At 30.5% G+C, this 17939-nt stretch overlaps 1 protein-coding gene across 1 annotated transcript; it reads right to left on the reverse strand.

Moving 5' to 3' along the window:
• Positions 1-2974: 2974 nt before the first annotated feature.
• Positions 2975-8723, reverse strand: PWP2 (periodic tryptophan protein 2). The gene is made up of 7 exons (XM_028048168.2): positions 7376-8723; positions 6972-7223; positions 6792-6884; positions 6121-6492; positions 4458-4802; positions 3717-3944; positions 2975-3618 (listed from the first exon to the last, which is right to left on the reverse strand). Exons 1-7 carry the CDS (start codon positions 8573-8575, stop codon positions 3448-3450), a joined length of 2661 nt encoding a protein of 886 aa, XP_027903969.2. The 5' UTR covers positions 8576-8723; the 3' UTR covers positions 2975-3447.
• Positions 8724-17939: the final 9216 nt, after the last annotated feature.

Consider the following 17939-nt stretch of genomic DNA (forward strand, 5'->3'; position numbering starts at 1 on the left):
GAGAAAAGTATAGTTAAAACAATTTTGAATAAGAAATTTCATCAATAATTTATTTAAAAGTAATCAACATTTACATGTATGACCAAAATAATTTCTATCAATAGTCGTGTATTAATGTTATGGTTGGGGTAAAGCAAGTCAATATAAATTTGTAATTAGATACGAAATAATATGACCATATCTCTATTTAAACAATCATAGATTTTTATCATTAAACGCAATCTACATACAATATGCTAAATATAATATTTTTTTCTGTAGACATTCATCAATACTTACGAAATTTTTTTTGGAACGTTTTAAAACACATTTCAATCTCTTTTTACAAAAGCTAACTAACATTAAATTATCTATTCATTAATAAAAAAAGTTTACTAATGTTTATATAATTTACTTTTATGTAATACTAAATTACATGTTGTTTAACTGTAACTAACTTTACTATGAGATATTTAATAAAACAAGTAACTTTACTGTGAGATATTTAATAAAACAAGTTTGAAAAGTGTTTTCGAATAACTTATTTATCAAACTTGAAGTTGAGTCTGAAATTTATCATCAAATGCAATATATTAACACTTAATATATGCTAAATATGAACTTCTTTTATTTTTTTTTTCTTCAACAAAGAATGACTAAATTAAAACAGAGTATTTATGGAGGGCTCATGGAACCCAACGAGGAGCCAAACATAACATGAAGCAATAAACATAATTAACATAGTCTGGACAAATTTTCATACCGAACTGAAGAGCTCAAAGTCCTCACCTAAATGAAGAAAAGTTTAGGAACATAGTCATGAGAGAAAGACAAGGTTTTACTTATCCCAAGTATGTTCAGGTTCCACTTAAACAATATATGTCCCTCTGTTAAAAAGGTCCTGCATCTTTCTCACTTGTCAATCTAAGAACACACGGTAGTTATCAAATCATAAGGATTTTAAGCATGAGAGAGGTGAAAAAACTCAATCACTGTATGAAAACTTTACTGAATGAATTTTGTGTTTCATCCAAATCCAAGCTGTCACTTGTGCTAAACTAAATACTTCATTATGATCAACTTTCCTTTGTTTGAAGATTACCTCATTCCTATGTTTTTCATATTTCCTCCATTATTGCTAACCACATGTCTCTCCATATAAAATTTTGCATAGTATTAAGGTTAATAATAGAAAAGTGTTTAAAATTCTCCCTAGCTTTAAAATGGTGCATAGAACTCACCCCTAACGAATTATCACACAGATTCCACACCTTTTGGACTACTATACAGCAAGAGAAAATGTGGTCTACACTCTCTACACTTATTAGACACAACTTGCATAGATTATGTTATAGTTGAACCCGTCACACATATTCTTTCTGTTCACATTCATCAATATTTGCGAAAATATTTTAAAATGCTTTAAAACACATTTTAATCTCTTTTTAGAAAAGGTAACTAACATATTAAATTTTTTGTTCACTAACAAAAAAGTTTACTAATTTACTTTTATGTAATACTAATAAGATTTTAGGCACCGTGCATACAAGGTAAATAATATGGTTATTTATAGATACATGAACACAGTAGTGTGAGATATGTTTTGGTACTAAAATCAGAAAACGATAAAGTAATTTATCATCATAATACATAGGTTAATAGTAGATATTATTCTTTATTACAACGAAAATCCAGATATGCATATATAAACATTTATCACGCGTTTTAATTCACATTATTCATGGTATGTCACTGACATGTGTTACATTTAAACGTTCATAAGGTGTGGGATCTACGAGGGATATATGAGGACAAATTGTAATAAAAACTCTCCTAATGTTTTATTGAAATCAGCGAGAAGAAAGTTTATTAGAAAAATCGAATATTATTTTCTTAAAATTCAAATGTTTTTATTTTTTAATTTTTTAATTAAATATTTTTCTTTAAAAAAATTCAAACAAATTTTAGTGTTGAGATATATTATATATATAACATTAATTTGTAAACGTTCAAATGTGTCAACTTCTTAAGTTAAATATTTGTCCACATTCATTATGAAGATCTTAGGGAATATTTCTTTGGATTTTGACTTTGGCGTCCCATCACTCTTACCTCAATCCATATTTTTTAAAGTAATTTGCAAGTTTAGTTTTAATTTAGACTAGTTTAGGAAATACTTGAAAATTACGGTGCTGTGAATTCAAAAAGAGTTGAGTCTTCCATGATTTCAATGATTGAAATTTAAATGAAGGGTAGCTAGGTTTTTAGTGTATAGACTATAAGGTATAATGTAATTTTAGTTTCTGTCCTTTATCTTAATTTTTCATTTTGTTAAGTTCTCGTAATTAATATATATATATATATATATATATATATATATATATATATATATATATATATTTAAAAAAGCCTAATTAACGTAATTTGTACATTTTACATATTCTCCCCTTCCTCAACATTTTAAAGTGTATTACGTAATTAACTTTTTGAAAGTTTATCTAGTTAAAAAATGTTGAAGTAATTTTTTTTTCAAAAATAAATTAAAAATAAAATGAATTTTCCAAATATTGAACTAATTTTATACAAATGAATACATACAAAATTAAAATCCTATAAATTAGATTATGCATTAAATAATTATAGTGGGCACTTTTATTGAACTTTGTTCGAAACATATCCTTGACACTAATTCTGGAATTAAACTTTTGGAAACCTGTTTATTATATATTCCAAAATTAAATATCTCGATGCCAAAATTATAATTCAGATTCAGAATAAAATAAATAAACTATAAACAATACAAAAAGACTTTTGAGTCTTTATTTTCTTAACGTGTAACCCATAGACTTGCAGAACTATAACTCCAGACACATGGCAATAAAAATCTAATGTCTGATTTTGAAAAATTATAATACTAAATACTAAATACTAAATTCTAAAACTGAACAGTCATCAGAGTATTCCTGGAACCAAAAAAATCGAAGGTACGTAGAAATTGAAACGTTGCCAACAATTAATTTAACTTATAAACAACCAATAACAATGGTACAAGACACAGATAAAAAATTCCACATTTGATACCACCCAAGGTGGTTGCTATCATTGGGGCAAAATTTCTGACCAAAAATTTCTAATATTTTCTATTAATTAATTCTAAAATAGTTGATTCCAAACACATTGCTGCGTATATCAAGCACGAACCTCAACCTCTGCAATTTGTTAACCACCACATTACAAAGAAATGCCTCTCTGAGATGTCCTGGTTAAATTGCACCTGACGGAGGCCACACCTTCAAGAAATTGAAACTTCATTCAATTCGAAATTACATCAAAATTGTGCTGGATTCTTCAGAGGTTGCTTGCTAGTTGCTACTTGATGCTCATCAGATACCAGGTTATAATAATACTCAGTTTGGACAGTAATTCTTGATCAAAGCTGCAAAAATTCAACTCGTGAATTCTTAACATTCATTTCTTGGCACCAGATGAGCATAAATATCGTAGCATATATTCGTTGGAGGAACATGTATCTGCTAGATCCTGATGGATTTTAGTGATTGCTTTCTGCAAAGATTTTAATGATGGTAACAGATTACGAGAGTTCTGCTGAATAGAATTTCCGTGGGCTTTGCACAGCTCCTGTCAAATCATAACAAAGATAAGATGATTTTATAGAACAACCATGACCTTGAGCAGAAAACTTATGAAAAGACTAAATCTATCTAAGTAAAGAATACCTGACACCATCTAAGTATAAATTCCAAATGTGGGCAGTTTTCTAAGAGATCTGCAAGTGCCTCCACTAATCGTTGGAGATATTTGTAAGGGATTGATGTGGCAACTGCTGGAATATCTACTGGACTAACCGCAAATATACATTTTTTAATGAAGGAATCCTCATTCAAGCGAAGGCTAAGGATCAAGGCTTTACTTGGTTGATTTTCACGAAGAGCTTCTTCAACAGCCTGTTCAGAAATACCAGCTCAAGTTAACATCAAAAACTGGAAACAATGCAGTGAAGGAAGAACACTATATACAGCTAGATGGAGTGCTATGAAATTTATATATGCTGCATTTTCAAGCTGCACAATTTTGATTTTGATTCCTCCTTTTCATGATTAAAATGGAAAGACGGATCTAGGACTTAGTTATCTTCATTTATATCTCATGCAGAAATTTTACCATTTTTAATAAATTGCTGAGAAATGAAATCATCCTTTTCTTGAGTTTTATGTTGACTGTCATGAATAAAAAACAAGGATGTGAAAAACTCCGCACTTTCAAGAAGAAAATTGCATCCTCTTCTTGCAAGCATATGTCAATTACCATCATAACGACTCAAAACACAAATTATTGAATGACAAGAAGTTACCAGAGTAGGTGTTTTCTAACTCATTTCTTACTACAGAAAATAATTCTGGAATATTCTTATATTCTTTGGACTAAACAGTGGTAGTTCTTTCAAAAAGTTAAATTACCTCTGGTGTAACATTTATGTCAAGGTCAGTTGGATCAAATATGAACGATTCATCAACAGAATAAACCAAAACTCCCTCAGTTGTTGCTGCAACAAAACTACGCCCTGTAGGTGCAATCCTCAGGCTCTTTGTCTGAATAATAGGCCTTCCACGGTTAGGCATAGATCCTGGCAAGTTAAATCCTAGTTTCCCTCGAGTTTGTTTCTCAATGCCTTCTTCAATGTCACTGTTGTCATCATCAATCAAATCCAGAGGGCCGGCATCTGTCATATTTTTTGAGTTTAAAATGTCAAGCACTCCATCTAATGAGAGATTGTGAGTTATCTGGAAACGTCGAAGTAAAACCTGAACAAAGAGATTTCAATTAATAAACAGAACTGTACTAAAATATGTACAGAAGTAGATAGAATAGTCCATTTTAAATATGCATCCACTTTAAACACCCCGTAATTTATATTACAATACACACGCAGGCAAGGGATGCAAACAATAAGACCAATCAGGCACAGATAAGAGAAGACTTCAAGAATAACATATTTTAACCATCAGATGCATTGACATTCAACATACCTTCTAAGCAAAAATAGATTTCAGAGAATACAAACAAAAAACTTTCATCAACCTTTCCTTAAGATAGATGGTTTCAGCCTCTTCAAGAGAAGCTGACTTTCCTATTGAGAAACCTAGGTATAAAACAAATTAAAATGGGGGAGCTCAGTAAAAGATTATTATGAGCTAAGGTACCCAAGAAAGAGACACTTTACAACTAGATATACGCCCTTCAGGTAAAATCTCTCAACCATCAAGATAATCTTTTTTTCAACTATCCTAGTGACCAGATGAAGTTCCTCACCATTCAGGATATGAAAAAAAATGAAAAAACGGAGAGAGTAGTGGACAAGATTGATCCATGGAATAAGCACCTTTCCAATTATACTGGCACTTGTAGATTATATTGATGACTGTATCCTGGAAAGAAGTAACCATAGGATTGACACCTAGTGAAACTGAATTGATTCAATAATAAAAAACCCCTACGAAAACTTGGTTACTAGGGAAAATAAACCTTCAAACAAATCAAATTGTAATGGAAATGCCTGGTTACAACTCTAAGAGGAGGGACAGAGGTATCACAAGGATTTGTTTTACTAAATATCACAAGAATGGATCCAACTTGTGAACTAGACAGCCTTTCTCTACAAGAACTTATTGAGCTCATCAGCCTTTCACTTCTGTATCATTTAACTTAGGTACGACGAGACTCAAAAATCTTCATTCAGAAGCATCTCAATAAGGAGAGTATAAAATGATACGCCTCTTCAATTCTCAACCTATCCATATTTACTAAAAGGCAACTGTACACATGGACCCCAGACAGTATTTAAGCTTTGATATTTAGACAAAAATTTATGATATAGAAGGGGGCTTTAACATAACGATATTACTGAGTAGGTTTGTATCATTATAATACAAAAGTTAGTAAAATATTTCATGTTTTTTGTAGTTTATAAATGATCTAATTGCCCCACATCCAAAACATACCAGTTTAACCCTTAATGAGTTGGACAAAACTGAAGAGTGAAACACATCGAGAGTATGCATGACATTAACATGTGACTATTACATATATGAAAAATCAACCAAAGTGTGTATGTAGACCAACCTGATCTGCAACATCATACATGCAGATGTATCTGCTACTTCCCCCAGCTAATATGTAGCTTCCATCAGCTGAATAACACAAGGTTGTAAAGAACTTCCCTGAAGTTGAGTTAGCCGCAGACCTACGGTCAGTCATACGACGCCCACCAGCAATATCTCTAGAACCTTCTATGGTGTACATCAACAAACCATCTATTGGGTCCCAAAAATGAATTTGCCCATCTAATGTGCTGCAAGCTAACTGCCTTCCATCTGGACGATAAACTACTGTAAGAACATCATGTGTGTGAGGAAATGTTTCAACTGCTCCTTTTCCATCAAAGACATCCCACAGCCGAACAGATTTATCATGTGATGATGAAGCCAAGACAGCCTGGACAAAGCCAAAAGAGATGATGCTAATGTTTTTTGTCGTTATAGATGTAAAACAAAAAGCAAAATACCAACTTTAGTACTTCCTTTCGTCATATATCTCAAGAAACAATAAAATGATTGATATTTGTTGATGTGCTACATGCTTAGAAGATAATATTATTTTATAAACTGAGAACATGAAACATGGGTTCACATAAATTTCTACCAAAGAGGAAACTTGGAACCAGTTAAAAATACTACGCAAGTTAAGAAATTAACTTATGCAAGCAAATATCAGCAGAAGAAAATGTAACTAACATTTGTAGGAGAAAAGACCAGCCCATAAACAGGAGCTTCATGACCACTAAGAACATCCAACAAGCGTCCCGTTCTCATTGACCAAACAAAAATCTGTTACACATATGATTGAGAAAAAAGGGTGAATGGTAAAATAATAATGAAATAGTTAGAATCAACCTCTTTTGTGCAAAACTATACCTCAAAGGAATCTGAAGTGCCTGCACATATCACTTCACCACTTTGATCAGCTGTCAAAGAAACAAACTGTCTAGAAGAAGGGGTTGTAAATGTCCTAAAATTCCGGTAGCGTAATAAATCCCATGCACGAATAGTCCCGTCAAGAGATGCACTAAGAAGGCAATTGTTACTTGCCATAAAATGTAAAGCCGTAACAGAATTAGTGTGCTCCGAAAATGTAACAAAGCAAAATCCTGACGAAAGAGTCCACACCTGTAAAAACAACAACAGGGCTTTCACTTCAGTTCAATTCAAACATTCAATTTAAAACCAGCGCAACACACATTACAAAAGGCACAACACAAAGTAATCAGTTAAAGCTGGATCCAATTTCAACACCCCAACCACAAGTGAAATTCAATCACCTTCACTTTATTATCATCTGCTCCAGTGGCAAGGAGCTGCGAGTCTGCCGAATACGCAACGCAGTTCACATCAAAGTAATGACCCTGCTGCTTCAAAATGTAGCTCTCAGACCGCCACTCCCACACCAGCAGCTGCCCCAATTTGGCACAGCCAAATGTCAACCAGTTCCCAAGCTCATTAAACACAGCAGTGGTAATCTTCTCCCTCGAAATAGACAACAAATGAATGCACACAAAATCTGGCATCTGATACAACCCAAACACACCATTAGAAAATCCAACAACCACCATATCTAGCCCCCTATGATAATCACATGCCGTCACCTTTGCCCATCCCTGCATAAACCCATCCTTCCTCAATAACTCCCACTTTCCCTTACTCAGGTAACCCTCATCACCATCCTCAACATCAATTTTCTTCCTCTTCTTCACACCATCCTTCTCAATAACCTCCAAATTCCGTTCCACGTCCCTCTCCGGCGTCCCTGGCGAGGGCGGCTCCGAACCCTCAGCCTCACCACCATCATCAGAAGTAAAACCCCAACTAAACAAATAACAATCCCTAGTAATCGTATAAGCCTTACAAACTCTACCAGTTTTCGAATTGACACCGAAGAACGAACCTACAACCGAATCCCTGTGCCCCAGGAGCAAAAAAGGCTTTTTCTTACCACCGCTATTCAATTTCTTCAAGCACAAGATTCTCGCGGTTAAATCCTTGGACCCGACGATGAGGTACTTGGAGTCGGGGCTCCAATCGAGGGTGGTTACTTTCGCGTCGAACTCGGCGAAGGTGCGTACGAGCTCGAAGGGGAAGTACTCGCGGCGGAAGGCCGGAGAGCGCCAGATCTGGACAAGCTTGCCGGTGGCGACGGCGATGAGAGACCCGTCAGGGCTGAATTCGACGGCGCCGACGCGGTCCTTGAAGGATATTCGGTGGAGGAGGACGCGGCGGCGGAGGTTAATGAAGAGGCAGCGGTTGCGGTCGTCGACGGCGAGGAGGAAGGTGGAGTCAGGGGAGACGGCGATGCGGGCAACATTGGAGGAGGACTGGATGGGGAGGGTGGTGGTTTCGGACTTGAGGAGGTCGGTGACGGCGACGCGGTTACCGACGGGTGAGAGCAGCAGGGTGTTGTTGGAAATTACCGCGTTGCCCCCTCTGTAGGGGGCTCCCAATAGATTCTGAAACCTAAAGTTCATTGCTTTGTTTCGGTGGTGGTGGTGGTAGAGTAGAACAGGTGCGTTACTTGCATGAACTGCGAGAGTTCACGGTGGTGTGTGGCGGGAATGGAGGTTTATGAGTTTAGGGTTTTAGGGGTAATCCGTGTTGAAGTCCAACACCATACGGTAGCGTTTTGTTAAAAGACTGGTCTATAATTAAATAGCTTGTTTTTCGCATGTTGTTAATTTAAATTAAAAATAAATGACAGTAGTCCTTTTTCTTCAACCAGATAAAAAAAAATTATAAACGCAGAAGTAAATTAATTTTCCTGTTTTTATTTTCTTTTTAATATTATTTATTGTTTTTTATATTTTCTTCACTTAATTTTTGGAATATTCTTTTATCTCATTTCATCTTTAACAATATTTGTAATTTAAGGTGTTAGGGAGGATTTGCAATTTAAGCCTTAGGTCTTAAAATAAAATTTTATTGGAACATGCGATATGATTAAAACGTGATTCTTATATGAGATGTTAGTCTTAAGAATAATAATTTTAATATAAAGTGTTCAACCATCAATTTTAGAGAAAAAATAATTGTCTAAGTATCACAAGAATAATAAAGACTCGTTTCCACGAGAAAATTATATTTTGTATTATATAATTATAATAACTAATTTAATAATTATAAATAAAAATATATTTAACTTAATTACTAATCTGAATATCAGCCTACAATTAATGAGAATTTGTTCTTTATAATTTGAAGCAACTAAATGGGATTTACATTATAATAAAATTTATAAACATTTCTTTGTTAAAAATACTATGATATAATTTGTTATATAGTTATAACAATATTAATTTAATATTTAATTTCAATAATTAAATTAAGTTTTAACTTAGTTATCTTTTTAATCTCATTATTTATTTATTTAATTTAATTTGACCTGATTATTAATAAAATGTTGAATCAAATCCGGTCAAATTTTAAAAGTGCACTAAAGTCACAGTTTTCCATCCAATTAGCAGTGCAATAGTTAATAAATAGATCTTTAAGATTTAATTTACACCTAATATGTTATAACCCATACATAGTAAATATTTGTGAAACCAGTGACTCAAATTGAACAATAGAAGAAAAAAGCACATTGTTGCAATTTTAGAAATTTAAGAAATTGATTGAATATTGAAAATGTCAAATTTGTGGGTTTTTATTTGATTGAGAGACTTAATTGAAACTAAAGGATCAAACCCAAAATAAAATAGATAGATGATAGAAAAAAAAAAAAAGAGGATAAGTAAGCTATGTTTTTCTCAAGTTGTTAAAAAATAAAGTGGAAGTAAAAAATTACAAACATGCATGAGAGTTTTATAAGGTTTTAAAGTTAGAGAAAGGGAATCTTAAAATGACATAGTAAGATGAACTTATACTAAAATGAAATTTCACATAGTCTCAAAGTACTTTTATAGTAGATAGATTGTAATAGTTAATATTTTAAGTTAAATTATATCTTTGTTTTTCTTTTTAAATCTCAATTCGTGTATTTCTTTTCGTATGTCTTCATTTGATTTTTGTTTTAAAAATTTTGATGTAATAAAGTATTTTTGTTAAGATTATACTAACAATATTGAGAGGTGTCACATGTTAGTATATAATTTTTTTTTAAAGTTACAAAAATTAAGTAATAATTTATAACATGTTAAATTAACGTTGCACAATGATAATAGTAGTGTTATATTTTTAAAAAATTTTATATATAACTTTTTTTGGCTTTGATTGTTGATCCATTTAATATAGTAACCATACTATAATATATATATATATATATATATATATATATATATATATATATATATATAAACATTAATATAATATTTTGTTATTTTTTGGTTAAATTACTCTTTTGGTCCCTTTATTTGTCATGAAATTTTAGTTTGGTTCTCAAGTTTTTCGTTGTCTCAATTTGGTAATCATTTTCTTAAAAATGATTCAATTTGGTCCTCACCGTTAACTTTGACCAGACGGTGTTAAAGTCAACGCCACGTGTCAATTTCTGTTTTTTTTTTTTGAATTTTTTTGAATATTTTTTGAATTTTTTAATTTTTTTTAACACGTGTCACTTCATAGTTGTGTCACGTGTCAAAGTGACTCAATTTGGTCCCTGTATTTTTTTTAGTTTCAATTTAGTCCAATTTTTTGTAAAAATGAAGTAATATTGTCCTTCCTTAAATTGACACTAAATTTATTTTTTTATAAATTTTATGGTGATATTCTTACTAAAATTAACATTTTTATTAAATATTTCTATAAATATTTTAAATTAACTTTAAATTCTACACAAAACATTAAACTTTACTTTTGTTTTGAACTTGAAATTTAATTCTTAAACTTATGTATGACAAGTTATTTGATTTTTAATCTTCACTAAGTTTGTATAATATGATACACTTGATGCCTTTATATATGATGATAAAATTGTTAATTTTTGAAATTTTACCCTTAATTATAAAAATATATAAAGGGGATTCTTCTTTTTGTGTCCACCTTTCATTTCCAATTTTACCCTTAATTATTATTTTAAAATTTATTTATTTTATAACAATATATAAAGGGAATTCTTCTTTTTGTGTCCACTTTTCATTTTCCAATTTTACCCTTAATTATTGTTTTAAAAATTATTTATTTTATAATTATTTTTTTAACCAATTTTTTAAAATCTTTTTTATTTTGACTGTTATTCTAAAAACCTTTTTTAACAGTTATTTTATTTAACAATTATTTTAAAATTTATTAAATATATATTTTAAAAATAAATATTATTGATCTTATAAAAATTAAAAAATGCAGATATATAGACGTGTCAGCGCCTGTGTGTTCTCCAATGAAAATAAAATAAAAATGTTTCCCTTTGATTTTAAAAGGTTACTACCACTATTTGTAGTATGTGTTTAATTTTAATTTGTATTACAATAGATGTGAAACTCTTGAGCTTATGTTCATTTTCCTTTTATTTTTTTCATTATTATTTTATTTTTTCCTTTTTCTAGTATACTGATCCGTGCGTACACACGGGACGTATTTGTTTTATTTTGTAAATTAAAATAAGGGTTAAATATGTTTTTGATCCCTCAAGTTTCAGTGAATTTTGAAAGGAAAATGATTGTTTAACAAAGTGAATGTTACAAACTTTTTGACAAAGTGACGTGGCATGTATTAAAAGATTTTTTTAGTTAAAAAATGGAAACCGCACGTGAGAGAGAGAAAATGAAGAATAAGGACGTGGGTTCAAAAAAAGGATTGTATTTCACAGAGCTGCTCCCGCGCGCTGGAGTTCATTTTTGGACTCTCTTAAAGCTCTTCTTCCCCAGTGATACACAACCATTCTCCTCCAAATTTCCATCGCTCAAAATTTTCGTTGTATTTACCGAAATCCATTACCATTGCACATCGAATCCCACCTACACGAAACCAGTTCGTCCCGATGGTGGTAGACGAAATCGCAGCGGAACGTTGCTGACGGTGGTTGACGGAGAGCATTGAAGTTACAGGTTAGCATTTTCGATTATAAATCAATTTGGGGGCTAGGGTTTTGATTGGAATCATGGCTTCTTGGAGTGGAATGTATTTTTGGGGTTTAGGGTTTTCATCCGAAACTGACGTGCTCCTTGTGATATCTGTGACAGCTTCGTGCCATTGCCGGTGGTGAGACGAAAATTGGGCCGGCGACGGTGTCATCCCAGAAGTGGTCGAGGAGGCTCACTTATTTGCAGGTTAGTTTTCGATGGCTAACTTTTCTATTCATTACGTACTGGGTCGTCGTGTTCTTTTATAAAAATCTATAAATATTGAAAATTATTTTTATGTATCTAACAAAATAACACCACCCTTTTCACTTGTGAAGTTAGATAATTAATAATCTTGAGATACTTTCATCATCCTCTGTTGTACTCAATTTGAATTACTTTTGAACTAAGTATGCATATGGTTTACAATTTGAGAAATTAATTTAAAGTAACTTTGTTATGTAATTGATATTAGTCAAAAGTGTGTGTGGTAGTAGATAGTTTTAGGTTTTACAAGTGTTTTGACGGAAAAAATGATTTTGACATTCGCAACACCATCGCCACTTATGTCATCAAAATACTCATGACTTTGATTGGAACGCCCTCCAGATCCCTCATTAAATTCACCCGTCCTATCAGCAATATGCCTTTTCAATTCCTTCAATTGAGCTTCTAGTTCATCAATGAGCTGTTCTTGTTAATCTACCGCAAGTTCTAACCCATCGTTGTTTGTCACGTCTGCCTTCTTAGCAAAACCACGACCAAAGGCTTCAAAAGCTTCTCTAACAATTAGATAACCAAACTCTTCTGGTGAGGCAACTACATCAAAAACAACCTGCATACCATTCCAAAATCAAGCAAAAAATCAATGCATGTAATAAATAAACCATGTAATAATTACAAAAACATAAATAACTGAATTGAAAATTACCAAATTCTTATTGAAACTTCGACTGATGACAAAATCACCCACTTTCACATTCATCCAATGCAAAACACGTGGGAATTTGGTTGACAAACATCGACCTTTTTGGGACCACATAAGCAGATGGTCATAAGCCCATAACTACAAAACATATGAATGAAGAAGATTTGTCGATCAACAACCAATATTACAACATCATTCAAGTAAAGTAAACACTAAATAAAAAATTCATACCTGTAGCAAATATACACATCCATCTACATGGAAGTGTCTTTTAGTTCCACCACTCTTAAACAAGAAAGAAGCACGACATATGCTCCCAACCAAGTATTCATACACAACAACACCCCAATTCAAATTTCCAAGACCTTCAATATCATCTACCAGCTTAAACAGAATTGGGAAAACCCTACCAATACGATTTGGCAACAAAAATTCACAAATGCCCAACAATATATAAACTCTAGAAAACTCAAGTACAGAAATTTCTTTCCTATTTCGCATTAGGAAGTCATACAACGTGCTTAAGTCGACGTTCTTACTTTGAAACATTTTCCTACAATTACTCTCCACTTCGATTTCGTTTAAATTGAATTTTGGACCAACCACCCTAAGACCAAGACCTACACAAACATCCAATAAAGAAAATCGAACTGATTGGGATCTAATTTGAAAACATCCACTCTTTTCATCCCATCGAGAACATAATTTACTAAGAAGGTTTCTAGACAATTTCGTAGGCTCCTTCAACATTGTTAACCATCCGAAACATGTCCCTTCAATAAATAATTTTTGCTCTGCTGTTAACTGGTTGTTAATACATGCAAGATATTTTGTTCCACAAGAATGCCTCAAATGTATCTGCAAAGAAAATTAAACAGCTACACTAATGGGACTTATTAAAATGTCAAATACAAATCAAATGTATGGTAACGTTATTCATACCTTATTCTCAATGGAGTCATTACCTTGTTGCATATCCATACTTAGTAGAGTTATCAACAAACACTCACCAATGCCCTAAAACCTAAAAATGACCACACAGAAAACCAATCATAAAAACCAATAAAACACATCACCAAAACGGATAAAACACACAACACCACATGATCAAATAAAGTAATCAAACTAATAAAACAAGGAACAAAGTATTAAACAACAAACTATAACTGTTTATGTGACAAACACATTGCAACTTTTAGAATTCAAATAATATAAAAAATACGAAAAATTTTAACCAAATTATTAGCACAATAGAATGTGCTTCGAAATAGAGTTCCAATCTAAATTCTTAAATGGTGTTAACTAGGTTCATGTTATTCACCACACTAGTAGCGAAGTGATACAAAATCTGCAAGGGGAGTTTTCAAAAGATCCAATATTCTTACAGAATCATAACTACAGAGTTTAATCTCATTTTTTGTCATAAAACATATGTAGCATATATGATTCGGCTAAAAGTTTGATTCATAGGTTCATTCAACAAAATAGTATGAAATCAATTACTAACATACAAATTAACATGAGTTGAGAATAAAAAGAAACAACGTCACAATGTAAAGATATAATAAGAACTGTAACCAAATCAAAATCAAAAGATGAAGAGTATGACAAATGGATAATACATCACGTAAACATGGACTAAAGTATTAAACACCAAACTGTAACTGTTTATGTGGCAAATGCATTGCAATCTTTAGTATGCAAATAATATAAAGCTTCCAACTAATACCACTGTCGGGACGAACTAGTTTCGTGTAGGTGGGATTCGATGTGCAACGGTAATGGGTTTCGGTAAATACAACGAAAATTTTGAGCGATGGAAATTTGGAGGAGAATGGTTGTGTATCACTGGGGAAGAAGAGCTTTAAGAGAGTCCAAAAATGAACTCCAGCGCGCGGGAGCAGCTCTGTGAAATACAATCCTTTTTTTGAACCCACATCCCTATTCTTCATTTTCTCTCTCTCACGTGCGGTTTCCATTTTTTAACTAAAAAAAATCTTTTAATACATGCCACGTCACTTTGTCAAAAAGTTTGTAACATTCACTTTGTTAAACAATCATTTTCCATTTTGAAATTAGTCCTTCTTCAAAACTTTATACCAATTTAGTCATTCATCTTTAGAAATGTGTGAATTTAGTCCTTCTTACCAAATTTTGTTAAGTTTATTTGACATTTTAAACGCATTTTATGATAATATTTAACTTAACATTGAAGCGAAAATGTGTCAAACAGTGTAAACAATTCAAATATTATCATGAAATGCACTTGAAACGTCAGATAAACTTAATAAAATTTGATTAAAAGGACTAAATTCACGCATTTTTAAAGATTAATGACTAAATTGGTCAAAAATTTTGAAGAGGGACTAATTCCAAATTTTACTGAAACTTAAGGGACCAAAAACATATTTAACCCTTAAAATAATAAAATAGTGAAAGTATTATGTAATGAAATATTATAAAAATTAAGTTATATTGTTGTAAATGTTGTTATTAAAATAATGAAATAGTAAATCTAAGTGATGCAATAATAATTTTAGTTTTTAATATAATAAATAGAATTGATATCACAATATAGTACATTTAATTGAATTTACGAAATGATTATAATAGTCTATGATTCGTGCGAACATTTTTTTTGTTTTTTGTTTTTTATTTTAAATTTTTTTAGAATAATAATATAATTATTATTATATTTATTTAACCATTAAAAATACTAATAATAATAATAATATTAATATAAATTATAAATTATAAAAATTTAAGAGATTAAAACTCTATTTTGTAAAAATATTTAGTATAACAATATTTTCTATAATTAAAAAAAAATACACTTATAATAGTAATAATAATAATAATAATAATAATAATAAAAGTAATAATGATAGCAATAATAATAATAATAATATTTATATATTATGTTATAAATATTAATATTAATGCTAACACAAAGGCTATTGTCAATTATAATAATTTATAGTTATACATAAGGATATACATTAACAACAAAACAAATAAAAATGAGAAGTAATTGAAATATGATCTTTGTCTAACTATTATAATAATAATAATAATAATAATAATAATAATAATAATATAATAATAATAATAATAATAACAATATCTCGTAACGATATTATAACTACGTATATAAAGATATGCTGGTCGTAAAGTTATTAAATAATAAAAAGTTAAAAACAGTTATTATATGCAAAATAGTTAGAAATACTGCTAAGGAAAGGTATTTCTGTTGTAAAGTTATAAAATAATTTAAAATAAAAATAAATTTATAATGAGATTTGGTGCACCTGCTGGATTTCTCTTCCAGATTAAACGCTTGAACCGGTGGAAAGGCTTGAAGCCATTAAACAAACACTGTGCGAACAGTATGCAGATTGCATATCAATCTAGCCTTACACTTTCTTCTGTCGCTCATGGTTTCCTATAAAACTTATTAAATTCATAAAAAAAAAACAAACCCTAACAATAAAAAGTATCCCTCACCGTCGCACAGGTCTTTGCCTCCTTAACGGAATCTATCATAAAACAACCATGAAGATGCCCAAAAAAAATAATGGTGACATTATAAGTATTTGTGTTAAAAAAATTTAAATTTCATTTCTCATCGTTCCCACTGTGATTACTTGTCTATCATAATAAATTTAAAAAGGATAGGAAAAAAAAATTTGAAACATCAGAAACAATAAAAAAACATGAAAAGCGAGTAATCATAAATTGGACATTCAATACAGATAATCATAAATGAAAAGGAACAATGAAAAATACCCTTTTTGTTTTGTCCAATGAAGATAAATAACATCAACGGTAAAATAATGGTTACATGTTAAATTATTTTAAAAATTATAAATAACTTATTATATTAAAAAGGATAAAATAAGAATTAAAAAAAGTGGACGGCAATTCTCTTTATATATTGTTATATATATTTTAAAATTTCATAAATAATTTTGTTGGGTTTGATTATTGATCCATTTAATCCAATAACCATACTATAATATATATATATATAAACATTAATATATATAGTGGTTAATTAATTTTTTTTGAATTATATGAATGTGATTTAATTAAAAAAATTTAAAAATGATATTAATGTAAAATTATATTATTAATGTCGACATTCGCAAAATATATATATATATATATATATATATATATTATTTTGTTTTTAATTTTCATATATAATTAATATATTATTTTGTTTTTAATTTTTATATATAATTATTTTGACTTTGATCGTTGATTCATTTAATCTATGAAACGTAATATAATATATATAAATATTAATATAGTGGTTTGTTATTTTTTTTAAATATATGAATTTGATTTAATTAAAAAAATTAAAAAAATGATGTTAATGTAAAATTGTATGGCTGATGTGTAAACAGATTTAAGTTTACATATTTAAAAAGCTATTTTTGTAGTAGTGGCCTTCGATCATCTCTGTTGTTGAACAAGGTAATGAATTGTAATCGACGTTGAATGACGGGTGTATAATGCAGTTGTAGAGTGGGTGATGACACTTAGTCCCTTCATCTCCTATGACAACTAAGGGCATGTTGAATATCAACAAAAATAATAAGTAAAATGATTTTTTACTATTAAATTTTAACTATATTTTTATATGTGATGTGATATCTTTTAAATAGTTTTAAAATATTATGAATAAAAAAATTAAAAAATAGATAACCATTTAAGATTATAAAAAAAGTTTAATACTCAAAATATTATTATCGAAATAATAACACGTGTATCCATGTCAAACTACACCTGAAACCCTTCTTTTTAAAGGACACAAGACGCAGAAGAAATGCTCTTATCTTATATGTCACCATACTTAATCGTTATAATATATTATTTCATAATTTTATCGACCAATCCCTTCAC

Source organism: Vigna unguiculata, chromosome 9, assembly GCF_037176805.1.
Source record: "Vigna unguiculata cultivar grain cowpea cultivar isolate G323 ecotype 2 chromosome 9, ASM3717680v1, whole genome shotgun sequence".
Taxonomy (NCBI): domain Eukaryota; kingdom Viridiplantae; phylum Streptophyta; class Magnoliopsida; order Fabales; family Fabaceae; genus Vigna; species Vigna unguiculata.